Source organism: Nanorana parkeri, unplaced genomic scaffold (genome assembly GCF_000935625.1).
Source record: "Nanorana parkeri isolate BGI_ZX_2015 unplaced genomic scaffold, ASM93562v1 scaffold794, whole genome shotgun sequence".
Taxonomy (NCBI): Eukaryota; Metazoa; Chordata; class Amphibia; order Anura; family Dicroglossidae; genus Nanorana; species Nanorana parkeri.
In genome coordinates, this window is record NW_017307062.1 from 455,033 (window position 1) to 478,567 (window position 23,535).

A 23,535-nucleotide genomic window follows, 5' to 3' on the forward strand; every position below is an offset into this window, starting at 1 on the left:
TCTAGTGTCTTTTTTTTCTCTAGGTCTCCATTCCACTAAGAGATGGTTTGTAGGTCACTGACGGATTATTCCAGATTACATCTACAAAGAATAGGTCAAGCTTAAGTACCCCATGTGCACTGAAAATGTATATTTAACTAAAAATAATGAATGCCTTACTGCTAATGAAATGCCCTTTGTTTTATCTTTTATTAATTTTGTGAGTGTTAATATGCATAGAGGTATTTTACATAAATATGCACACTTTACTTTCTTTGCATTGACCATGCATGAGGCACATGCCTGAAAATCCTTTTAAAAAGGAAGGTATAGTGGTTTTATACATATTTGTTTTCTTATTTATGACCAAGAGCAAGAAAAAACAAAAAAAAAACATTGTTGTTTGACAGGTAAATTACAAATACTAAATATGAATATTTTATATTTTCACAGGCTACTAGCAGGTGGAGCTCTAGTATGAAGTGCGAACATTTTCTCTCTTGTATGCTTTCTACACAAATGTTTGTTTCCTCCAGGTATTCCGAGTTCCTCTCTCATTCCAAAAACATATACTGGTAGGTTTGCCAATTTCTACACAAAGCTAGATTTAAAATGGCCCCTTGGGGAAAGAGACTGCATGGTGTTTATGTGAGGATGCCCTTGGTGAGGTTTAAGAGTAACAATGTTTACAACTTAAATGTAACAGCATCAACTTGCCCTCCTTATGTTATGAATACCTCCTAAATACCTTACAGTGCTGGGGTATTGAGTACCAAGCAAGGACTTTTGAAACATGGTTTGTACAAAATAATCATGTCTGCCTGCACTTGTTTTGACTCTCTGTGAATCTCTGTTTATACAGTATATCTGCAGAGGAGAATAGGATGTTTCCAGGTCCAATACTCTGTAGCCCTCTGATAACAAGCAGAAGTACCTGTGGTAAGCTTCTTTCACCATAGAGATAAATGGAGTTCATACGACAGCCGCTGCCAGCCCAGGAGGGTAGAATTAGGGCCCTAATGCCTTTTTAGGGCACCCTAAAGTTCTGCTACAGGTAGTGGACACAGATTGCCTACTTCTGTGGGAGAAATGTGAAAGGCCCATTTGCACTATTGAGTGTTCCTATTCATTAAAATGGGCTGCCTAACGCACCAAAAGAGGTGTACTTGGCATTTCTGGCAGTGCATTGCACAAACACAAGCAACATCAGTTAACGCAAAAGTGTGAATGGGCCCTCACTCTGGAGTCTAGCACTGAGAACTACTTGCTCTGTATACAGCTGATGAAGAATAGGCTTTTTGTTCTGCCCTCTATGAACACCATCTATCCAATACATTAACTCCAGTCATTGGAATCAATTTAAAAAGAGAACTAAAGCCAAACTCTTTTTGGGGGTTTAGTTCAGTTTTGGGTCACAGGAGCACATTTGCTAATGTACTCCTGTGACCCAAACTCACCATATAGCGGGCTACTGTCCGCTATATGCTGACAGTGCAGTGCCGCTCTGCAGCCTGAAAGTATCTCGACAATATTGTCAGGATCCACCCTGCTGCCTGACAGCTAACTGTGCCTCTCTAGAGCCAGATGTGCCCGCCCCTCCCCTGTCTGCCCCTCCAGTGAGCACATGAGGAATAGAGGGGAGGGAATCCCTGTGGGGAGAGGCGACTGACTGTCACCGCTCTCAGCATGGGGAAGACTGAGCTGAGCGATCAACAGTCTGTGATCACTCAGTTGTTGATCTATTGAGCTGGCGTGTGACAACTGTAGAGTAACACCGGCTCCAAGCATTAGGAAGAGTACATTTTACTCTCCCAATACTTCTCTTTTAATATGAGTCAGTAAAAAAAAAAAAATAGTTTGTAGCGTTTGATTGCTCTAAGTCGTTCCAGTTTCTTTGTTTTCAGTGTTATACATGTCAAAACATTTCTAGCTTCATCCAATGTGACAGCATCTATATATTTAAACATGTTGCATATCCACTTGGATTAGTACTCCTTCTATTCACCACAGCTTTTGCATATATATTACTTCAGTTCATCAATATCACTCAAGAATGGCAGCCAGAGGTCCATGGGATATGGTGTCCTTGGTTTGAGATCTCCAGCCAACAAAAATGCATGCCAAGGTTCCATGTTACAAGATTTATTCCATCAAGTTGTATATAAAAAAAAACAACTTGTGCAGTTTCCTATTTGTCACAGAGCGGCTTATTTTTTGGTTTATAGATCCACAACAGAAACCAAGTTCCTATGGGGGAACCTAGCTACAGACCACTCACATGCCTTTGTGTTGCTGGTTACTCCTTTTATTGAGATGGGTTTATGTGATAGTGTACTTGTGGATAAATAAAAGTAAGGAAGGTTCTGAATGTAGGGAACAATTATATCACTTTAATAAATAATAGCCAGACATGAGATACCATTTTGTATTATGCTTTATTATACAGCTTTCTGAATAAAAAATACACAAAAGAATAAACATTTTAAATTACTGTTTAATATTTACAACATATATATCCCAATAAATCATTCCAAAAGTTAGATTTTTGGGAACACTTTGTTTCCATGCATGGCACATGAAATAAGAAGTTTTCTGCATTCCAGGGGTAAGTGTCTTTCAATAAGAACATTGAAGGAAGTAGTATCAGTCACCAAACCCTGCCTAGAAGTGAGAGAATACTTTGAGTAAATCACTGTTTACACAAAATTGACAAAAAACTATGTCATTATGTACATTCCAAACAAACAGTAGGTTTTGTTTGCTAATTTCCAATTAAATAGGCTGGGAAACAAAACTTTCTATTTGATGTATGAATGCATATGCATGCATATGGGTGTCAGCCAAAGTCTGTTTCAATGTGGACTTTGAAAAACAGTTACAATAGTCAGCCTGGTACAAGCCACAAGTGCAATAGGGATAGAAAGGTGTCATAGGACCCAACTAGAAAAGTACTTTACAGAGCAACAAAGCAATCAAACAGTGCTAAGCATATCTAATATAAATATTAACTTGAAACATTCTACAAATGCATTACTCCTAAAAAGAGCTACCACATGTACATTCATCACAAAGACATGCTTGCTTAATTTTAGTCTCTTCTGCTATAATTTCAGTCAAAACAAAGATATTCCTTTTCTGTGTCAGCTAATTAGGAGAGTCTGCATGCATGATGAGATAATCTCTCTCGATCATACAGCACAGGACACAGGCAATTAATAGATGACTGGGTAATATGCAGATATCATCAGGTGATTGGACACTGGCCAGAGCTGTAACTTCATATAAAACCCTCCAATTCCAGGAAATCATTTTTTTTTGCCAGTGTCCTTAGGTGATGGACATGTTTCTTTCTCATAAGAAATTGTATTTAGTCTTACCTTACGTCTTCAATCAAGTTTCTTTGAGTGCACGTGGCCACCTCAGCAAAGATGCAGTTTCCAGATCGACGCCCCACAGCAGGGCTCTGACAACATTTTCAGCACTGTAGCCTGTGTGGGCTCTCACCTTGGCACATTTGTGCAGCATGTTTGGTTAGCTGCAGGGTGCTACAGAGGTCCAGGGCATTGATGTGACCCCATGCAAAAAACCTCCACCTATGCAGCCTCCTGGAGCCAGACCATGATTTTGCTGTTATGGCCCATTTGGGATCCTCGGCGGCCATATTGGGACTCCCTAGTCTGCCCGAGCATGCTCAGTACAGGCTGGGGTAGCCATTTTGCTAAGCCCTGCGGGATCTGCTAGTTTTTCCATGCTGATTTAAGGACTCTGCAGCTGGTGGTCATCTTGGAAGGGGGAATGGGCTCTGATCACATGCTGGAGGTGCATGGTTTTTGGATCCATTTCAAATCAGTGAGCATTTTGTATTTCTCAAATGCAAGGACCACTGTGACCACTACAGAGGCCCTTATGTAACCCTTGGCGCTGGCATTTGTAAATACCCATTTGGGGCCCCTCACCATGGAAGGCTAAAACAAAAAGGATCCTGTGCCATCTGCTTGGTCAGTCACCCGCACTCCGTTAGTAAATAGCAGTCAATCTTCTTTATTGACTGAACATAATGTCACATACACAAACCTTTGTGTATGTGACATCATGTTCAGTCAATAAAGAAGATTGACTGCTATCTACTATAGGAGTGCAAGTGACTAATTGACCAAGCAGATGGCACGGGATCCTAGTTCCATTCTACAGGTGCTTATCTTTTAGGGTGTCTGGACTTTGCGTGGACAGTTTGGCCAACACCCTGCTCAGGTCTTGAGGATAGGACCTGGTTGGTGGAACCAGTATGCAAGCAACAATGGGTGAGCATCTGTTCATGAAGGCTTTAATGCTTTTATTAAAAAGGTCACGGATTGGAAGAGTACTCTCTTGCCCAGCAAGTGGAAGGCCAGGCACTGTTCGCTAGCTCCTGTTAAGGACCAGCTAGGAAGAGTTCTTTTGTCCCTCTTGGGTCTCCACCTCCAAGTCAAAGACAGCCCCTTAGCTCTGGTCCCTCCAAGGTTGTCAAACCTGGCATCAAGCCCTCCTACCAATAAGGGGGAGTCCCCACTTAAAGAAGTGGGGGGACTTTTGTTCATCTTTGCGATCATCTGGGATTGAAACATCCAGTGTATGTGGCATGAAAGGGTTCTACTCCAATCTGTTCTCAGTTCCCATGCCAAATAGGAGAGTACATACCATCCTGGAACTGAAGTCACTAAGCCAGTTCTTGCAGGTGCGCAAGTTACATATGGAATCAGCTTGCTTCATAATTGCCTCCTTTTTGCAGGGAGATTTCTTGCATCAGTGGGCATCAAGGATACCTACCTGCATGTGCCAATTGTCCCTGCTCATCAATGATGCCTGTGATTTTCTTTGGGAAAAAATAACTAACTCAGTTGTGGCTCTACCCTTTGGCTAGTCCACGGCTCCACTGTTTTTTACCAGGACGTTGGGTCCAATATTTGCCTCCCTCCATTCTTAGGGTTTTCACATTTTGGCTTATCTGGTCAACCTTCGCTTGAAGGTTCAGTCCAAATAGACCTAATTCAGACAGTTTAACTGTGGTTGGGAGCTAAACTTCCGAAAGTCTGCACTGCTAAAGAGTTCCTAGGGTTCCTCCTGGACATAGTCCAGAGCAGGATATTTCCTCCCCAGGAGAATCTGATGACTCTGCAATCCGAGGTGTGGGACCTTTGGTCCAAGGATCCGCCCTTGGTTAGATTTGCGATAAGTTTTGGGACAGATGGTTGCCTTCAAGGAAGTTCCCTATGCTCGATTCGATTCCAAACCGCAGACTCCTTCTCTAGACCACCCCATGTGTCTGTCAGCTGAGGCAAAAATCTCACCATCTTGATGGGTTTCCGATCTTTTGGGGGATCGAGTAAAATCCTTCTTGGGATGTTGTTTTTCCTACTAGGGACCTACTCTCTTAGGTAATCCAGACAGTCAAGCAACATTTGGGAGTTAAGTGATTTGTCTCTCCCCTCATCGGTCGGGTCACCGGCAGGGCCTACTGGTTAATGTTCAGTCTGACAACTCAATATCTGTGGTGTGCATCAACCACCAAGGTGTAACCAGAAAACGCTGTGCAGGAGATCTAATCCTGTCTTGAGTAGAATGTCATGTTCCAGCCGTATATATCGGGCACATCCCTAGAGTGCACAACTGACAGGCAGATTTCCTCAGTCAATAGAGCTTGGATTTGGAGGATTGGTCTCTGTTCCCCTGAAGTATTTCAGGGGATCTGCTGATGCTGTTTTGATGCTGGATGTAGATATGATGTCCAGAGCAAGCATCAAGCTGGACAGGTTTGTATCCAGGTCCAGGGACTCAAGAGAAATCACAATGGATGCGCTGATAGCTTTGTGGGATAAGTTCTCCCTGTGCTGTATGATCGAGAGAGATTATCTCATCATGCATGCAGACTCTCCTAATTAGCTGACACAGAAAAGGAATATCTTTGTTTTGACTGAAATTATAGCAGAAGAAACTCCTGTTTTACCAGCTTCTTCGCTAAAAATGAACTACATTATCAAAATTGTTTAATACATTTTTTTGCAATGATTCTGCAAATGTCAAACCTCACTACCATCACTATTTTGGTACTTTGCAGGGTTGGGAAAGCTGCACTCTTCTGTTTTTGAGAAAATGGTTAAAAAAACAGAATGCCACAGCACAGGGTTACAGGAACGATGAAAACTCTTTGCTTGAGAGATTAAAATTGCTTGTTGACTGTCATCTAATTATAATCACATTATTTGTCATGTGCTGCAAATGACATAAGTACCAAGAAACAACTTAGTTGTATATAGACCCAAGAACGAAAATGGACTTAGACATGGTGGCTTCTTTTTCTGTTTCTTTTCATCTGGTGATCCTGCCAGCAAGACACATCCAGTCCTAGGGTAATTTCCCATACTCAGAGTTATGTATCTATGAAGGAGCAGCATTGTGACCCTAATACAAGGGTGTGATAGGAATACAGAATGCACCCCCCACCATCATCTGCATAAAGAAAGTTATGAACTCACAGGACTTCTGCCAGATCTACAGGTAATTTGTACACTTTTAGAAGAGATATAGCAGTACAAGAACAGCAAAGTTCACAAGCATATCAACCAGAGTAGAGATTGCCATGTCCTTAAATGAACACAGAGAAAATGATCTTAGTGATTTTACAGTCAGTAAAAAAACAACAACTATTTTCTCTTTCCTTCATTTAAAAGGACAAAGATCTACGGTCCAGATCCCATGATCTGGAGCGTAGGGACATCCCAAAGCAGCATCTACAGAGGGGTCCCTTACAAAAAATAACCGTAGTATAACTGCAGTACATTGAAGTACAACTGGAGTAAAACAGCAGCACAATTAAAGTAATGCTGCAGTAAAATTAAGAACAACTGCAGGTTTGTAATATAATGAAGTATAGAATACAGTAGAGCTGGTCCTTTTCTACACTATTGCACTTTGTGCCTACTGCACTTGTATTACTACATTGTACTGAAGTTATACTGTATTGCGCAACATGTAGCTAGTGCTGTGGTTACAGTACTAGGAGTCGACCAATATAGATCTTTCAGAACCAATACCGATTCAGACCGATAACCGATATCAGGCACTGATATTCTGTTTACATCCAGCTGCACTAGCAGATGAATGTAAATAGCAGGGAGTCGCCGGAAATCGGTCGACCCCTACTGAGCCTCCGCCTCCCCACACCCCATTCATCGGCTGGCAGCCGGATTCTGCAGCTGATTGGATATAGCGGGCAATGGCATAGCCAGCCTGCTATTGGCTATTTCAAATTGCAATAGTAGGCTGACTATTAAACCCACGTTGGCTGCCGGCTCTGTTCCTACATAGATTTTTTGACCGGCTCCTTTGATCAGCCATACAGCGGCACACAGTGTGCAAATTTGCACAGTGTTTATCATTGGTAATATCTATAAATGTAACCGATAATTGAGTAACTCTACAGCAAAAAAAAAAAAAGCTATGAACCACTGCTAAGCAACATTAAAAGATGAACATTGTGTGTGTGTGTGTGTGTGTGTGTGTGTGTGTGTGTGGGTGTGTGTGTGTGTGTAGTGGTCAAAGCCCAATTGTTTCCAAGAACCACCTGCACTCCTTAGTGTATTACAACCTCGCTATATTAGTGGCGCTGATGGTGATCGCATGGATGTCGCCATGCAAAACTCAGGGTGATCGCATGGATGTCGCCATGCAAAACTCAGAGTAATCACAGTGGGTCACCGGCAAACACAAAGAAACATTCCAATATCAATATCTCATTGATATGTTTATTGAAGAATGTCACGTCATGTCATCAGAAGCTAACGTTTCGGGACCTTGAAGGACCCTTCATCAGAGCGTCACTATGTTGCTCTGATGAAGGGTCCCTGCGAGGTCCCGAAACATTAGCTTCTGATGACATGACATTCTTCAATAAATATATCAACGAGATATTGATGTTGGAACTTTTCTTTTTTTGTGTGGTGGTGACCCACTGTGAGTGCTCAAAGCTTAGACCTTAACTAAATCCTTTTGTAAGTACACTTGGCCAATACATTTTTTTCGGACTTTGGGTTAAATGTCTGGTAAGACATTAGTTATATTGTAGAATAAAGTGCATAAGACAAAACATTTACAAAGAGAAACCTGTACTGCAGTTGTATTTTAAAGGGTTATTCACAAAAGGGTGAAGAGTTAGGATAGGCATGAGAAGTGAACAAGGCCAAAATAGCCGATTTGGAAAACTTTCCAGTTCAGCTATGTTGTCCTAGATTGTTCACTTCTCCTGCCTTCTCCAAACTCTTCACCCTTCTGTGAATAACCCTGTTACTAGTATTTTAGATATACTGCAGTAATCCCTCAGTTGCACTGCAATATTGCAGTTTTTCATGTCCAAAAACTGCATTTTCTACAACAAAAACTGCAGTATTACTTCTAAAAAAAGTAATTTTTTGTAAGGGGTGGGGGAAAACCAAACAACTCCCCCAGACAGTAACCAGACCGCAATGGCCTAGAGAATTCCCAACAGGTCAACATGCAATATAAACCATAAGGCCCTGAAGCCACCCAAGTATCTCCAAGGGAACTGGGAGTAGATAGGGAACCCCATGTAATCAGACAGATAATACAGGCAAGAAGGGCAGTCATAGGAAAAATGGCAGTCCAAGAGACAAACTAGAAAATCCATCTGTGTGGGACCTCTCTCCAGTATCATGCACTGAGACCCTCCATAAATTGCAACAATAACATAACCCCTAGAGTAAGAGAGGTATGTCCCTGAATGATGTACTAGCCAAGTACAGATCTTATGGAAGGATGGAGGGAAGCCCATGAAGTACGAGAGACACCCTTAACAGAGTCTAATAAAAAAAAAAATGAGAGGCCAGCGGCCTCTGTAGTGAGAACATCAAAGTGTAAAAACCTGCCTTAAAAAAAAAAAAAAGAAAAATCCTAAATACAAAATAAATAAAAAAAAGGATAAACGAGGTCCATCTGAAGGAAGCTAAGAATGCCCGACAAAGAATAACCCAGGGCCAAGTCATGTGGCTTTGTGATGACAGATGGGGATCATCAAAACAACAAAAGGACTCTTGGAGAAGTGACACTGAAGGATGAATGGATGCCTGATGGTCATTTTCCCTTGGGACAGTCCAAGCCCACTGCTGGTATTTATTGCCCACAACTGTATATGTCTGAAGGTTCTCATTCATCCAGGTCATGGTATATCTGTAAAAAATAAGTCAAGGCAACTGGACTTGCTCTATTTTTCTTCAAGACGCTTCACTGGTCATCTGAATTGAGAAAATTGGTTGGATGACCAGTGAAACGTCTTCAAGAAAAATACAGCAGGTCCAGTTGCCTTGACTTATTTTTTACAGACACAACTGTATTGGAATGCAGCACGCATGCTGGCGTGGGGGCAGGGGCATGTGATCAAACCTTCTGTGCAATTATCTGCACAAATCTAACACACAAGCAGGAACAATGGTTACCTGTCCTAACCTCTTGGACAAGTCTTTCTGGACTCTAGTGAGAATAATGGCGGTAGCAGAATGATTGAGACCCTAACTTTTATTCCTACGTGCCCATCCCAATTTTCCTTTCTTGGAATTTATGTATATCCCCAATTGTACAAAAACTGTTATGTAAAATGCAGTTTGTCGTTAAATCAAGGCACCCCAAAACAGCACATTCTACATGTCCCTCGAGCGAGGTACTCTGCCTGTCAACTGTCCACGCTCAAGAGAAAACAGCAGGCAAGGCTGTAACGAACCGGCCTGTTCCAGCACGGGAGCCCTCTTCCCTTGCTTGGCAGGGCAAAACTACTTGTTCCTCTCAGAAATAGAAGTCAGTAACTGCCATAGCATTGCAGACTGAATCCTGAAGAGAAGACCTTCAGGGGGGTTTCCAGCATTGTAGTAACAACCAAAAATGTGTGAAGCACACAGAGAATGATTGGGAAGTGAAATTGCTTCAGGTTCCCTGCACGCACAGGTGTACAGGACTCCTTCCCAAACTCAATGGCTGGCATCAGTCATGCAAGGAAAAATACTTCCGAGCCCAGGTTGAGATACCCAAGGCACCAGGCGAAGAACAACTAGGGCCTTAGAGATCGATGAAAGGGACAGTCCAGGAACTGAACTATCTAGAAACCAAAGAATGTGGAAACTGTAAAGAACCCAGCACATGGAACCACTGCGAGACAGACCACACATAGTTCCAAAACGCTCATGCAGAGATTAGGTATAAGATAACTCGTAGACTAACAGGTCTGAATTAGCAGAGACGCACATATTCCAAGTGATGAGTCTGTTCAAACGCTGCTTCTAAATGTGAAAGAAAAACAGCCAAACCTCAGCAAGGTCTGTATGACTGACCCACACTGAACAACATCCTTTCCCAACAGGGGTCGACCAATTGTCCTCGAATGGGGATGACCCAAAGGGATGAAAAGTAAGGACAATCAACGAGGGTGCTGGAGACCCACAGTAAACAAAGGAATTGCCAAGCTATGAAAAAAACTGAACATGCTAACAAACATTGGTAAAAGGAAAAGGCTAAGACAGACCTGGTGGTTTCCAGGACAGACCACAGAGCCTGATACACATATTTAGTGTCCTGAGGTCATAAATGGGGTGGATGCCCCCTAAAGTTGCAGGATGCTGGTAGGTATGCCACCCTGTGCAGAGGCAGAAGTATGTAAAAGCACAAACCAAGTGGTAGGCAGAGGAGAACTCTATCTTGTAGCCCCTCAAAACCACCTCCAATGGGTCTAAAAAAAGGTTGATGCATTCTCCAAAGAAAGAGGCAAAGTCTGCCTAAGGTGGTACCCATGTAGAACCATAGTGGATAGTCCCCTTCAAATGGGAACCAGGTTGCAACTTAATCAGGGTAAGTGAACAAACTATCAGGGCACATCTCAAAAAGAACAGTGGAGAACTGCAAGTTTGCTGGCAGGGGACCGAAAGGAGCCCAAACCAGAAACATGCACATGATCTCCCCTAGGTATACTAAAGTAAATTTGGTCAGGAGAGCAGAGATAGGTAGTACCTACTTTCATCTGAGAAATAATGGAGCCCTATGGCACCACAGATGTAAGATGCTTGGAGTGAACCATATACGCTCAGTCTCAGCGGAAGAAGGCTCAATAGCAACATCAGACAAGACAAAGAAAGATAAAAAGCAGAGAAGCACACTATACGTCCGTTCAGCCCAAGGGAACGGACATCCTATCTGCAACTACCTGCTGCCTTGTTCTGATGATGAGCTCATTACTTTAATAACAACTTGCCAGTCTGAAATAAGAAGTTGCGGTAATGGCAGCCTCCAGAGAGAGAGAAAAAAAAAAAAAAAAAAAAAAAAAAAAAAAAAAAAAAAAAGGAGGCAAATACCTAAATTACGCCACTCGCTCCCGGCTGAAGAAACTCCCAGCTCACAAATGGCTGTGAAGGAGGAAGTGTGCGGGTGCAGTAGAGCGGAGGGGGAGAAAACACAATGACAGTGAATGGACTCAGCCGGGAGCACACAAGCCGGACAGACACCGTGGGACACAAGGGATCTGTGGTGGATCAGAGACCGGCACTAGCGTTGCAGGGACTGTCCGGAACTAGTGGAATGAAGATGATCGCATCAAGAGACATCAAATAAGTTAAGTGCTTGCAGCAACATTGGGGGGCAGAGAGGGTTTGTGCACTCTTCAAGCGGCTTTCAAAATCTACATTAACCACCTCCCGGTCGGCCGATTCTTGGATGTGTCTAAAGACTGCCTGTTAGCCCCACCCACTCGTGCGGGAAACTGGCAAAATGTAAAAACAGGCAGCGATGTCTATTTACATACAAGCGATCCACCGGCTATCCGTCGGAGCCGGTGGATAGCTTGTATAAGGTGCCGGTCTGTGCGCCCCTCCCCTGTCCCGAGCTCCGCTGTGCGAGCCCTCCGATCCTCTCTCCGGTGTCAGAATGCGGAAGTGATGTATTCTGCTGTCACTCTCCAGCTTCAGAAGCTGATGAAGCAGATCTCTGCTTCATCAGCTTATTTGGGGGGGTCTTAGGTGACGTTCGGGGTCTTGGGAGACCCCCGAAGTCTCCATAAAGAGGACCTGACAAATATGGACACTGGCACTCCAATAATAGAATACTGAAAAATTTCACTTGTTCTGCCTGAAGGGGATCCTACGTGACCCCGAAACGTCGCAATAAGTATGTTTTGCACGTACGTCATTAAATAGACGTATTCTATCATTGGAGTGCCGATCTCCATATTCCTCTGTACCACTGAGACGGTGGCCATCTGTCAACTACCGTACACATCTTATCTCAATGGATGAGCGGTCAGGAGTGCAATGGGTACATGGACTGTAACATTAAGGAGGACCTGTCACATCCTCTTTGCTATCACATAGAGGGTTTCTTATCCCCCCCTATGTGATAATAAAGTTAAGTGAAAACAATTATTTAAAAAAATCAGAGCTGCAAAAAAAACTTTTTTTTAAGTTACACATGAAAAATTATGTATTATAACATAATGTAAAAAAACAAAAACCTTTTTTTCCCTGAAAATGTTCACATTGAGGAACCTGGACTTGAGGCAGCAGTGAGATAATGTGACCCTTGAGAAGGAGAGACCTGAGAGACACACACAGAGAGAAGGTCTACAGACAGAAGTGCAGGAGATTCTTCAACACACACACAACCACAGTGACAGGAGATCTCCCTCACACACACACAGAGCTATGAGATGTGATGACTCCTCTCTGCGCTAGTTCATGAGGAGGGGAGAGGGGTCAGCGCACTGAGCTCAGCAGAGAAGAGAGGAGTCAGCTGACTGCAAATAACAAAAAGGACCCTCAGTAGAGATTGAAGATCCTGTGGAGGGAATTTTGAATTTCTAGGACTCTGGCCTGTGAAAGAGTCTATTAAATAAAGTATGAAAAACAGCACTGTGACTCCTGACAATACACACACATACGGTATACATCCCCCCTGCACCTCTATATTACCAAAAAAAACACAAATCACTTACAAAAGGTGGAAATGTCCTTTAAGGCTTGTTATAAAAAAAAGTTAAGAAATTATAAAAAATTAAACACTTACCTTTTCATAAGAAGCTCCAGATCAGCAAGTGTTATGGTTTTTCTGTTAGCATGAGCAGTATATGCAGCCAAATCACCAGTCATCTGGTTCAAGAACATTTCCAATCTGCCAATATGTACACAAAAGGTCAAAGAAGTGTGTCAAAATCACTAGATGTGAATAATGCAGTTTATTACAAACTGTAGCTGGTGAAACAAAGGGTTAAGGAGATATTTGCTTGCAGAACAAAAAAATGCAGTAGGTATAAAGTGCAGGCATCTGGGGCCTCCAAAACCCCTCTCTTATGGCAAATTACCAAGCATTCACATAGGTTCCCATGTAGTTCAATTAGATTGGTGTACTTATGATCTTTTATTATTTTATTACTATTACCTATAATGACACCAGTTTTATTTGTTTACAATATTGATATTAGAATGATTATCCAAACTATTTCTGAGCCTCTACTGATCAAGTGGTTATATTGTACAATATTTTACAAGTGAATTTACTGGTATGTTTCACAAGTAATTTTATAACACTACAGAAAGTCTGGCTGAGCAAGAATTGGCCATTATACATCTGCAAATGGCTGAACCAATTCCTTCTGGAAATTCCTTCTGATTCGATCCTTAGCAGTAGTCATGGGAGAAACTTTATTGGAGAGAATAATTCTAAGCCACTGCAGCAGCAAAGCCTTAGTCTGTGGAAGAATGTGAATGCTCCCAAGATCTCTTCCCTGAAATAGCATTGAAGCATGACACCATTAAGTCCAGGATTACTATACATCTATGGAAAAAACGATGTGCTCCGTGTTCAAATGTGCTAAATCAAGTCCTTAGTTTTCCCTTGGGTAGGAAGACTCATCCAGTCTGGTATCCAGGATTACTTCTGGTGGTTCGCTATGCAACCTTTCATCTAATCAAGATGATGATGCTTAAATCATCAGATTGCTTAGATTGACAATCACCAAAATTCTCCTGGTTCTCAGCTCCATCAAAACTAGGGTCAGTACTTTCAAAAATGTCCTGGGAGCAATAGTTAATATGAAGAGCAGTGCCACAAACTGGAAATGCTGGTAATCTGCGGTGAAGCAAAGGAAATGTGAAGCACGGATATAGCCACAGAAATTCTCCCTATTGCAGAGAAGCCACCACTGAAAGAACCAACTCCACTTAAACTTTCAAGAACAGAAAACGGTATTGAACACCTTGGGATCCAGAATGAGACAAACAGATTTGTCCCACTTTGACAATGAGCACTGTATAAATAAAAACCATTGCTTGTATAGTCAAAGCAACAGAGATCCTAACATAGAATCATGGAGAGCATACAGTCAAAAGTACTCAGTGGGAGGTCAAACTTCTTAGTTTGCAACAAACCTGTGTCTTACCTAAAAAGTGAAGTACATAAAGAAACCAAAAAATAATACTCAGGGGCTTCTAAGAGTATCAATTTAATCTAAAAAGGTGTAAACCCAATCAGAATATTCTCACCTTGTGAAGTTGGCTGAGGCACAAAGCTTTAGTAATCTAGGTTTTAGTTTCACTCGCTGAAGGTTACTGCCGAGATCAAAAATTCTGAAGTTCATTCGGCAGACAGATGCATAAACCCTTCTAGGATCGTTAAATCACATCCAAGAAGGTCAGACACAGTTAAAATAGGGTTACCTAATGAAATGGATGAAGTAAAACCATGTGCTCAACAACTTCAGCAAGTTTATTTGAACTGTGACTATGATTTTATAACTGTGATTCTACTTGTGTTACTCCTTTTTAGCTAAACCAAAGTGTTTCTATATGTTTCTTATTGTTCTCTATGAATAAAAAAACATGAAAAAACTCCAAAGGAAGCAAAGAACTACCACTTTCTGTGATGAGTCCCTAGACCATTTGGAACAGAGCACTCGCTTTTTGCGTAGAAATGTTCCGTTATAAACTTACCGATAACGGGATTTCCATGAATCTTCCAGGACAGCAACCTGAGAGATGATTGGCTCCTCCTACTACTGGAAACACAAACCAAAAAGAGGTTCAATACCCTCTGACCGGTAAACGGAAGTAATTACCCCTCTAATTCATTGGGCTAAGGTGGCTTTAGACGCCTGCAAACCCCTTCTGGGCCCGGAATGGAGAACAAAAAAATGGGAGGATCGTCTAAAAGATCTAGACTTCTCTAGGTAAGTGACCAACACCTCCTGACATCTAAAGTATGAAAAACCTCTTCTCTCGCATTCTTAGGATTATCACAGAAAGAAGGAAGAATGATCTCTTGCGATCTATGAAAGTGGGAAGACACCTTTGGTAAGTACAAAGGATCCGGCATTCAGGATTACCCTATCTGGTAACAAAACCAAAAAAGGCTCTTTGATAGAAATTGCCTGTAGATCCCCAATCCTTCTCGCTGAAGTGATGGCCAATAGAAATGCCATTTTAAGTGTTAACCATTTCATGGTGACCTCTCCTATCGGCTCAAATGGGGGTTTGGATAGGCCACCAAATACCAAAGACAGATCCCACGGAGGGAACAATTTATTCCTTAGAGGGCATAAATGTTCCGAAGCTAACAGAAAACTAACCCCCTATACAAGCGGTCCTGAACTGAAATTGACTTAGGGGAATCCGTAATCTGTTCCGTAGCATATATGGCGTGTAATAAGAAATCCATATCTTCCAATGGGAAGAGGTGACGTGAAGATCAGGAATCTTCACCAACAGTCTCCCCCCTCCTCCACTGCACTATCTGAACTGATCTCAGAGTCTGAATCTTCTTTAGGAATTTCTTTAGGCACAGGTTTTAGTAAAAGGTACTGACCTTACTTGCAGACCAGAAGGACCGGGCATTTCCGGAGTCACAGAAGAAATGGCAGGAACTGGCAACATATCAGAAACAATCTCTTTAAATGACTGCATAGTTGCCACCATTTCAGACCTCATAGATTCAAAGAAACCTTTCATTAAGGATGAAGATTCACTGGCCACTAACTTCTGCATACAAGAATCACAAAAGGATTTGGCATAACCCGTGGGAAGTTTAATGTAACAACTAACACAGTGCTTTTTCGTTTGTTTGGCAGCTGGGGCAACAGGTGGCACAGAACTTTGGGACGCCAATCTGTCTGTGGGTGAAGGATCCAAGACAAGAACCACAAAGAACAGTAAACAACACAATCCCCAAAGCAGAAAACCACTATCACACCGTATCAGGCAGGGCCCGCAGGAACCCTCCTGGACTCACCTCACTCTTGGACCTGGATACAGCGGTAGCCAGCTTGCTTTCCTCATCCATCTGAGCAGCGAAGGCTATTCTCCCCCTTCGGTCCTGAAACGGGCTCCGAGCCTCGAGCGGTGTCTCAGCGTGCAGAGAGGTGCGCAGCGGAAGTGACGTTGCCGGAAGTGACCTCACTTCCCTTAAAACGAACTCTGGAACGCATGGAACGCCCCCCATGCGCTCCAACACCCTGCGCACAGCTCACCGCCGCACCCGGACCCACAGCGACATGGCACCGCAGCCTGGGGCTGCAGGCTCCTTCCCCCTGCATGAAAAAACTAGGAAGGACGAAAACCCCACTGCACCCACAGCAAGACCACCAGCGACAGAGGACCCAGTAGCAGAGCTGCACAGTGGGGGGGACCAGCGATCTCAAGACCGACCGGACCAAGGAAAACAACAAACATGACAAGACCCCTGGAGGTGGGAAACACCAAAAAACGGAGGGAGGAAATTTAACCTCTTTTTGGTTTGTGTTTCCTGTAGTAGGAGGAGCCAATCATCTCTCAGGTTGCTGGCCTGGAAGATGATTGGAGAAAGGGAGGTTTTAAAGCAAAAAACCTGTTGGAAGGTTGATGGGGGAACATAAACTCTATTGTGTGTCCTGTAGATTCCACCTTCTGTACTCAATCCTCAGAAATATTGCACGACCAGAAATGTACAAATACCAGAAATAATCTTCCATTCCATTCTTGGTATGTCAAGTCAGCAAAAGGTGCCTGTTAAATAACCACAGTAAAATTACTCATGTGAGCCATCACCCACCCTGCAGCCAGGGAGGCACCACAGAAAAACTTCATCAGGTCGACAAGGTGCTGGAGGGAATCCACAGAAAAAGTTTCCCATTGCAAGACTCTGATCTATTGGGTAAAAGACTTGTCAGAGCAGTGCCACTAGGGGAGAAAGCCATTTCAATGAGGGCTTTGAGGCTTTTTTTCTGTGGAATCATTAAAGGGTGCAGAATCTGTGGCTAAAATCACTGTTGCTTTTTTCAAGGTGAGATACTGGCAGGTCCACCTTGGGTACCTTGAGTCGACAATTTTTTAACTGAATCTTAAGGAAAAGGAGAGAAGGTGGAAAACTGCTTAGAAGCAGTCTGACAAGCTATTCTCCACTTCCACTATTTGATGAGAGGATAGCTGAATTTCTGATAATTAGGTAAGGCTCTAGCAAAGCATTTTGGTCTTCAAGAGATGGGGTTGTTAAAGTGACACTAAGCACAGGAGTTCAATCTTAAAAGTGCATTCAAGTACCTGCTATCAGCTGTAGATTCTCAAATCATCTCTGAATTTGTGTTGACACTGCCCTCCCTTGTTCCTATGCGTGTTGTAAAGTAGCCACTGCTCCAAGCTCACTCCCGTGATGGACTATAATCTCAATACAAATTAGTAAACTAAATGTAAGTTTACATTTAGTCCATCATGAGCAATCATCTACATTCTTGAGTGGTGAGCTACTGCTTATGAAATGGCAATAGACCACTTTGTGACTTTTGTAAAAGAAGTTGTCAGCAACAGCAGCTAACATGGTTTCTTTACGACAGTGTTTTTTAAAACTTTTGAATCTCCCGCCCCCAGCGACGCAGACGCTCGCAAAGGACGGAACCTGGAAGGCGGATGCCGGCATCGGCCGGAGGACACAGCACGGCTCGAGGGACAAGGTAAGAGATGCGTTGTGTATTCCCGAGTGTGGCTCGGGGTTACCACTTATGGTACAGAAAATTAACACCGACCCACACTCGAGAATACCGCCAAGGAGGTTAATTTGCTTACTTTGATTTTAGTGCACGTTGTTTCTTCTAGAAGATTCAGCAGGTTAGATGGACTCCACCTCATTTTCTGGTTGAAGGACTTCCAGCATTCTCTAGACCTTTCTTACCCAGCTTGACTGTGCATGGTCTATCCTTTTCAGTCACTGGATTTCAGCTCTTTTAATCGTGGAGGCTTATCATTATATGTGGGTTTTACCTAGGGTCGTCTGGCTACAGCCTACTTAAAAGGCCCACCCCCCATTTTTACATCCACCCATCTAGGCATTTTGATATTTGCATAACTAACAGCAAGCTTGCATCAGAGCTAAGGGCTACTGCAAGCACTACTGAGGAACGGTGCCATGATGTTAGCATGTTAGTTAGTATGTAATAAAAACATGAATTTATTTAAAAATGTATTTAGCATTTTGATGAGAGAAGAACAGAGGAACCAGTGAAGACAAAATATATGCACACAAAACTTCAACGTTAACCCTTTGTAAGCTCCAATAACATTCAACATGAAACTTACCCAGGGTTTTGATGTGACAGTGGGGTTCTTCTGAAAGAAGAAGGAAGAAGAAAGAAGAAGAAGAAAGAAGAAGAAGAAGAAGAAAGAAGAAAGAAGAAGAAGAAGAAGAAGAAGAAGAAGAAAGAAGAAGAAAGTTAAAGTACTAAAACTAAAAAAATAAATGCTTACAATTTTTCAACTTCGGTGGAAGCTTCCTTAGACAGTCGCATTTTAGCATGAAGATTAAATAACTGCTTTACAAAGCTGCTTTTAAATGTTGACCCATTTATCTTGGTCTTCAAGCTAGTTTTCTTGTGTACCTTCTTACCAGCAGCAAACTTATTAAGAGGAATCCTAAAAAGATAAAATAAAATTTAGTAGCACTGTCCCTAATCTCAAAGTAAACACTAACGGGTCTATTTATACATGTTTTTCACACAAGATTCACACAACTTTTAGTCAGGGTTCACACATTTTTCCAATGGAATTTATAAAGTGTCCTACCTGCAAACACAGCTGTAAAGGAAGGTCACATTAGGTGTATCATCAGTTAGCAGTATGTGTGGTCTATAAAAATAAGTGTGTTTCTTTCTATTTAATATCTAGAAAGAAAAATATATACCGTATATACTCGAGTATAAGCCGTCCCGAATATAAGCCGAGGTACCTAATTTTAGCCAAAAAAACTGGGAAAAAGTATTGACCCGAATATAAGCCGAGGGTGGGAAATGAGGCAGCTACTGGTAGATAGATACCATTAAAATACATTAATATTTATTTAAAAGAAAAATAACCTAGCTCTGTAAGTGGAAAAGGGGGTACAGGGCTACATATCATGTACTACGGATCATTTAACCCATTCATATTAGCAGAGGATAATTGTAAATCTATTGTTCAGTGCACTCTATATGTAGTATATAGTACATGTACATATAGAGTGCCTGCAACAATACATTTACAATGATCCTCTGCTAACATGAATGGGTTAAATGATCCATAGTACAGGGCTACATACAGATCATTTAATACATTCATGTTAGTATAATTGTAAATGTATTGTCTGCACTGTATTAGCAGTATATACTCTATATAGAGTATATACTGCTAATACAGTGCAGACAATACATTTACAATTATACTAACATGAATGTATTAAATGATCTGTATGTAGCCCTGTACTATGGATCATTTAACCCATTCATGTTAGCAGAGGATCATTGTAAATGTATTGTTGCAGGCACTCTATATGTACATGTACTATATACTACATATAGAGTGCACTGAACAATAGATTTACAATTATCCTCTGCTAATATGAATGGGTTAAATGATCCGTAGTACATGATATGTAGCCCTGTACCCCCTTTTCCACTTACAGAGCTAGGTTATTTTTCTTTTAAATAAATATTAATGTATTTTAATGGTATCTATCTACCAGTAGCTGCCTCATTTCCCACCCTCGGCTTATATTCGGGTCAATACTTTTTCCCAGTTTTTTTGGCTAAAATTAGGTACCTCGGCTTATATTCGGGACGGCTTATACTCGAGTATATACGGTATGTAGGCAAACCTGCAACCAAATGTAGCCCTATCTTTCACGAAAACAATGTATAAGATATGTTAAGGAAGAATACAAAAACTACAAGATATAAAGAGTGAAACCTGGACATTGTTGAAACGAGGCACTGGTTTTGGGAAACAAGGGGTATAAGGAAAAAAGGCATAGGGACTCAAGTGATTAAAAGAGAGCCGAAGAAATATTACAAGGAGAAAAACCAACTTGTGTATCCAAACATTAGAACACTGATCTGTTTTCCAAGGGAGAGAAAAGATGATTATCTCAAACATGCGGTGGCAGATTCTGCAGGAGAGAGGTGTTTTAGATATTTAAATTAAGGACATTACTACCATTTGGACTGAACTCTGAACAGGTAACATACTTTTTTGAATAGTAATTTCTTTGTTTTGTTATAACCTTCTTTTGCAGCAAAATTGAATCCATTAAAAAGAACAAGGAATTCAGAGGATACAAATTTGTGTCGTAAACCACTAGAGGTCATAGAGATACCAAGTTGTGGCTGCTACATGATAGATAATGTAGTTATGAAATAATACTATCATGTTACTTTGTAACATTTGTTAAAATATGTAGTAAGAATATAAGGTAATTCTTCTGCCTTGGTATAGAAGAAGTGTACATGGTTGATGGAAGCTTGATGTTATGATATACAGTATCTAATATAAGTAATATTATCTGCTGGTGTTAAACAGATGCTGTCTGATGACAGGATTCATTAGCTCTTGTTTGATTGAACGGATAATAAAATTTAGCGCGGTGACGTCACGGCGCCGGATGCCGATATAGTGCCCGCACAAGCCACCCACATCACTGTGCAGTCCTGGGGCGACGGCACTGATTGTGGGCGGCTTGGGGGTACGTGGAGGAGGCGGTGGGGATGGACGTGTCTGGCCGCTCCCCCTGGTGGTTCAGCAATCTGCTGATCTGCAAACCTTTATGTAAGTCCCATTCTTTCCATTGATGCTATATTCCTCCTTTGAATATGGTTATTATGGCCTATTATTGTATATGAGGAGGGAGATTTCCCCATTATACAGAGGGCTCACTCGCTATATGGCTATCTGACTAGGCCCCCCATCTCCTTTCATTTATTTAAGGTACCAGTGTTTTGCCTACCTCCTACTCAATATTGGTGATTGGCCCCTGCTCCATCCCTGTCATCATCAGGAAGGACTATATGGGTGTGGTGCCCGGATGGTTCCCTAGGACACATACATGTCAGCTTGTAATACTGGTAGGTAATATTTTTTTTTTCCATAATAGTGTTTATTGAGAGCATAAAGAATACAGCAGTAACATGTACAGAAAGGCTAATTGCACCACAAAATTTTTCCCTTCTCCTGAAAAAGCGCCTGTGTGCGCGTAACGTTGAGTAGCTGCTGCTCCACTATCAACCATACCATTTTTCCATTATGCACTGTGGGATGCTTTATCGTTAAATGTATTATCAGCTTATGCTCTTTTGTCAATTATGTATTGTCCACCATGTACATTTATAATTGAAGGTTGGATGGAGTAAGAACAGAGGGAGTAATCTAATCAGCTGTTCATTTTTATGCTATATACTAGCTCTTTTTATACTATTATCAACATTAAAACTCATTTTTTACGGTTCATTACTTTTCCCGGGTTGTCATTTCTATGCCTACAAAATCCCAACTTTTCCTTTTCTTTTTGATACTCACTGTTTACTACTGTTGAAAGTGCAAAGCCCCTGACAAACCTGCCAACAGTCTTTGAACAGCTTAAAGATGCCCTTACCAGTGACCCAGTCCTGGCAACAGCAAACTACAAATGAAGATTCCATTTGCAGATAAAACGGGGATGGGGGTTTCGGGGAAATATTTGGGGTCTAAACAGACCCCTGACATTTACCGTTTAAAAAAGAAAAATAATTTTTTTCTGCAGCCTCTGTTCTAAATTAATGGGAAGCACTCAGTACAGAGGCTTCCCATTCATTCAGAAACTGATGGTTGTAAAACATTTACTATCACCAGGTTCTGAATGGGGAGGGGCCTCTATAGAGAGTGATTCTCCCTATTCAGAAATTCATGAATGAAGTGATGTAAATCACATCCTGTTCATTCATAACTGGGGACACATAGTACTATGTGTCCCCAGTTATTTACAAACACTGGAGTGATCAGACGATCACTCCAGTGTTTGTCCTTCACACACAGAGGATCTGTAAATATCACTGATATTTACCGATCCTCCGCTCAGCCATGCACAGAGCCGCCGTCATCCTGAAACTGACAGGATGACAGCAGCTCCGCTTTTCTCACCGCTCGGCCGCCCTGAAAGCTACAGCTTCTCTCCTCCTTACCGCTCAGCGCTCCTTCCTGCGCCCCCCGCAGGCTTCAGCAGACAGTTTCTCCCCGGAACTCCCGCTGCCTCAGTCCATACAGGCAGCGGGGATCCCGAGGACAGCGCTGAAGGGGGTGGCGGAGGAGGGAGAGCTGCCATGTCAGATGGCCAAGCGGTGAGGAGAGAAGCCGCAGGCTGTAGTTGCCCCGAGGACGAGCTGTGTCGGCCGCCTTGCGCCCTTGTTGCCACGACATGCCTTATATACTCTGTGCACTTTATAAACTCAAGTAGACTCAATAATCATGTGGACTCATGCTAACTGAATATATTGTCTTTTATTAGGGTAGGTTGCAATCCCCTGAAGAAGCCAAGTTGTGAAACGCGTAGGGATTGGGCTTATATCATATTTTATCCACAATAGCTATGTTTGAATATGTCTAATGGGTTTATGCTTTGAGTTTAACCCTGGTTTTTATTCGGTTGCAACTGTAGTTGCCCCTATTTTTTCATTTAATTTTGAATGTATATCTGCAATATATATGTTATTTAAATAAACAATTGTCTTATCAAACTTCAAGCCATGGTGTCATATCTCTCATGAAACCCCGGTATTTCCTCTTGTTGTTTTGTAAATGAAATGAGAAGCAACAGTCATCATCTGATCAATGCAATCAATAAAATGTGAATCAACTCCAGCAGTCGCATGATCAGCACTAACAGATTTTGTTCAAGTGGGTAAAGTCTGAGAAATTAGGAACATTGAAGAGACGAACCAGTTAACAAATAAATGAAAGATTCTCCATTTTTTTTTTATCAGTAGAATCCTTAAATCAGTGGTTCTCAACCTTTCTAGGGCCGGGACCCCTTGGTAACATTTGCTAAGTTGCGGTGACCCCCAACGGTAACATTTTGGGATGACGCGGCGGGAGAACTGACACTGCTGCGCCAGGAGAGGGCTGAGGAGGACTCTCACCTAGGACAGCAGAAATCCCACAGGTTGAGAAACACTGCTGTAACAGCTAAAATGGCAAACCATATAACACAAGCTGAGGGTGTCAGCTTTTATTATTAATA

At 42.0% G+C, this 23,535-nt stretch overlaps 1 protein-coding gene across 1 annotated transcript; it reads right to left on the reverse strand.

The window, feature by feature from the left end:
• Window positions 1–2,493: 2,493 nt before the first annotated feature.
• Window positions 2,494–18,892, reverse strand: CENPT (centromere protein T). The gene is made up of 3 exons (XM_018564916.1): window positions 18,765–18,892; window positions 13,066–13,170; window positions 2,494–2,640 (listed from the first exon to the last, which is right to left on the reverse strand). The coding sequence occupies exons 1-3, from the start codon at window positions 18,803–18,805 to the stop codon at window positions 2,517–2,519; spliced, it is 270 nt and encodes an 89-aa protein (XP_018420418.1). The 5' UTR covers window positions 18,806–18,892; the 3' UTR covers window positions 2,494–2,516.
• Between the last annotated feature and the right edge of the window lie 4,643 nt (window positions 18,893–23,535).

Bases quoted from the DNA above. Each gene is read 5' to 3' on its own strand.
- CENPT (XM_018564916.1), bottom strand. From the start codon at position 18,805: ATGCGACTGTCTAAGGAAGCTTCCACCGAAGTTGAAAAATT. The intron at 13,171-18,764 runs GTAAGCATTTAT...ACATATTGGCAG, and splicing joins TCCACCGAAGTTGAAAAATT to ATTGGAAATGTTCTTGAACC. The intron at 2,641-13,065 runs GTAAGTGTTTAA...TCTCACTTCTAG, and splicing joins CTGGAGCTTCTTATGAAAAG to GCAGGGTTTGGTGACTGATA.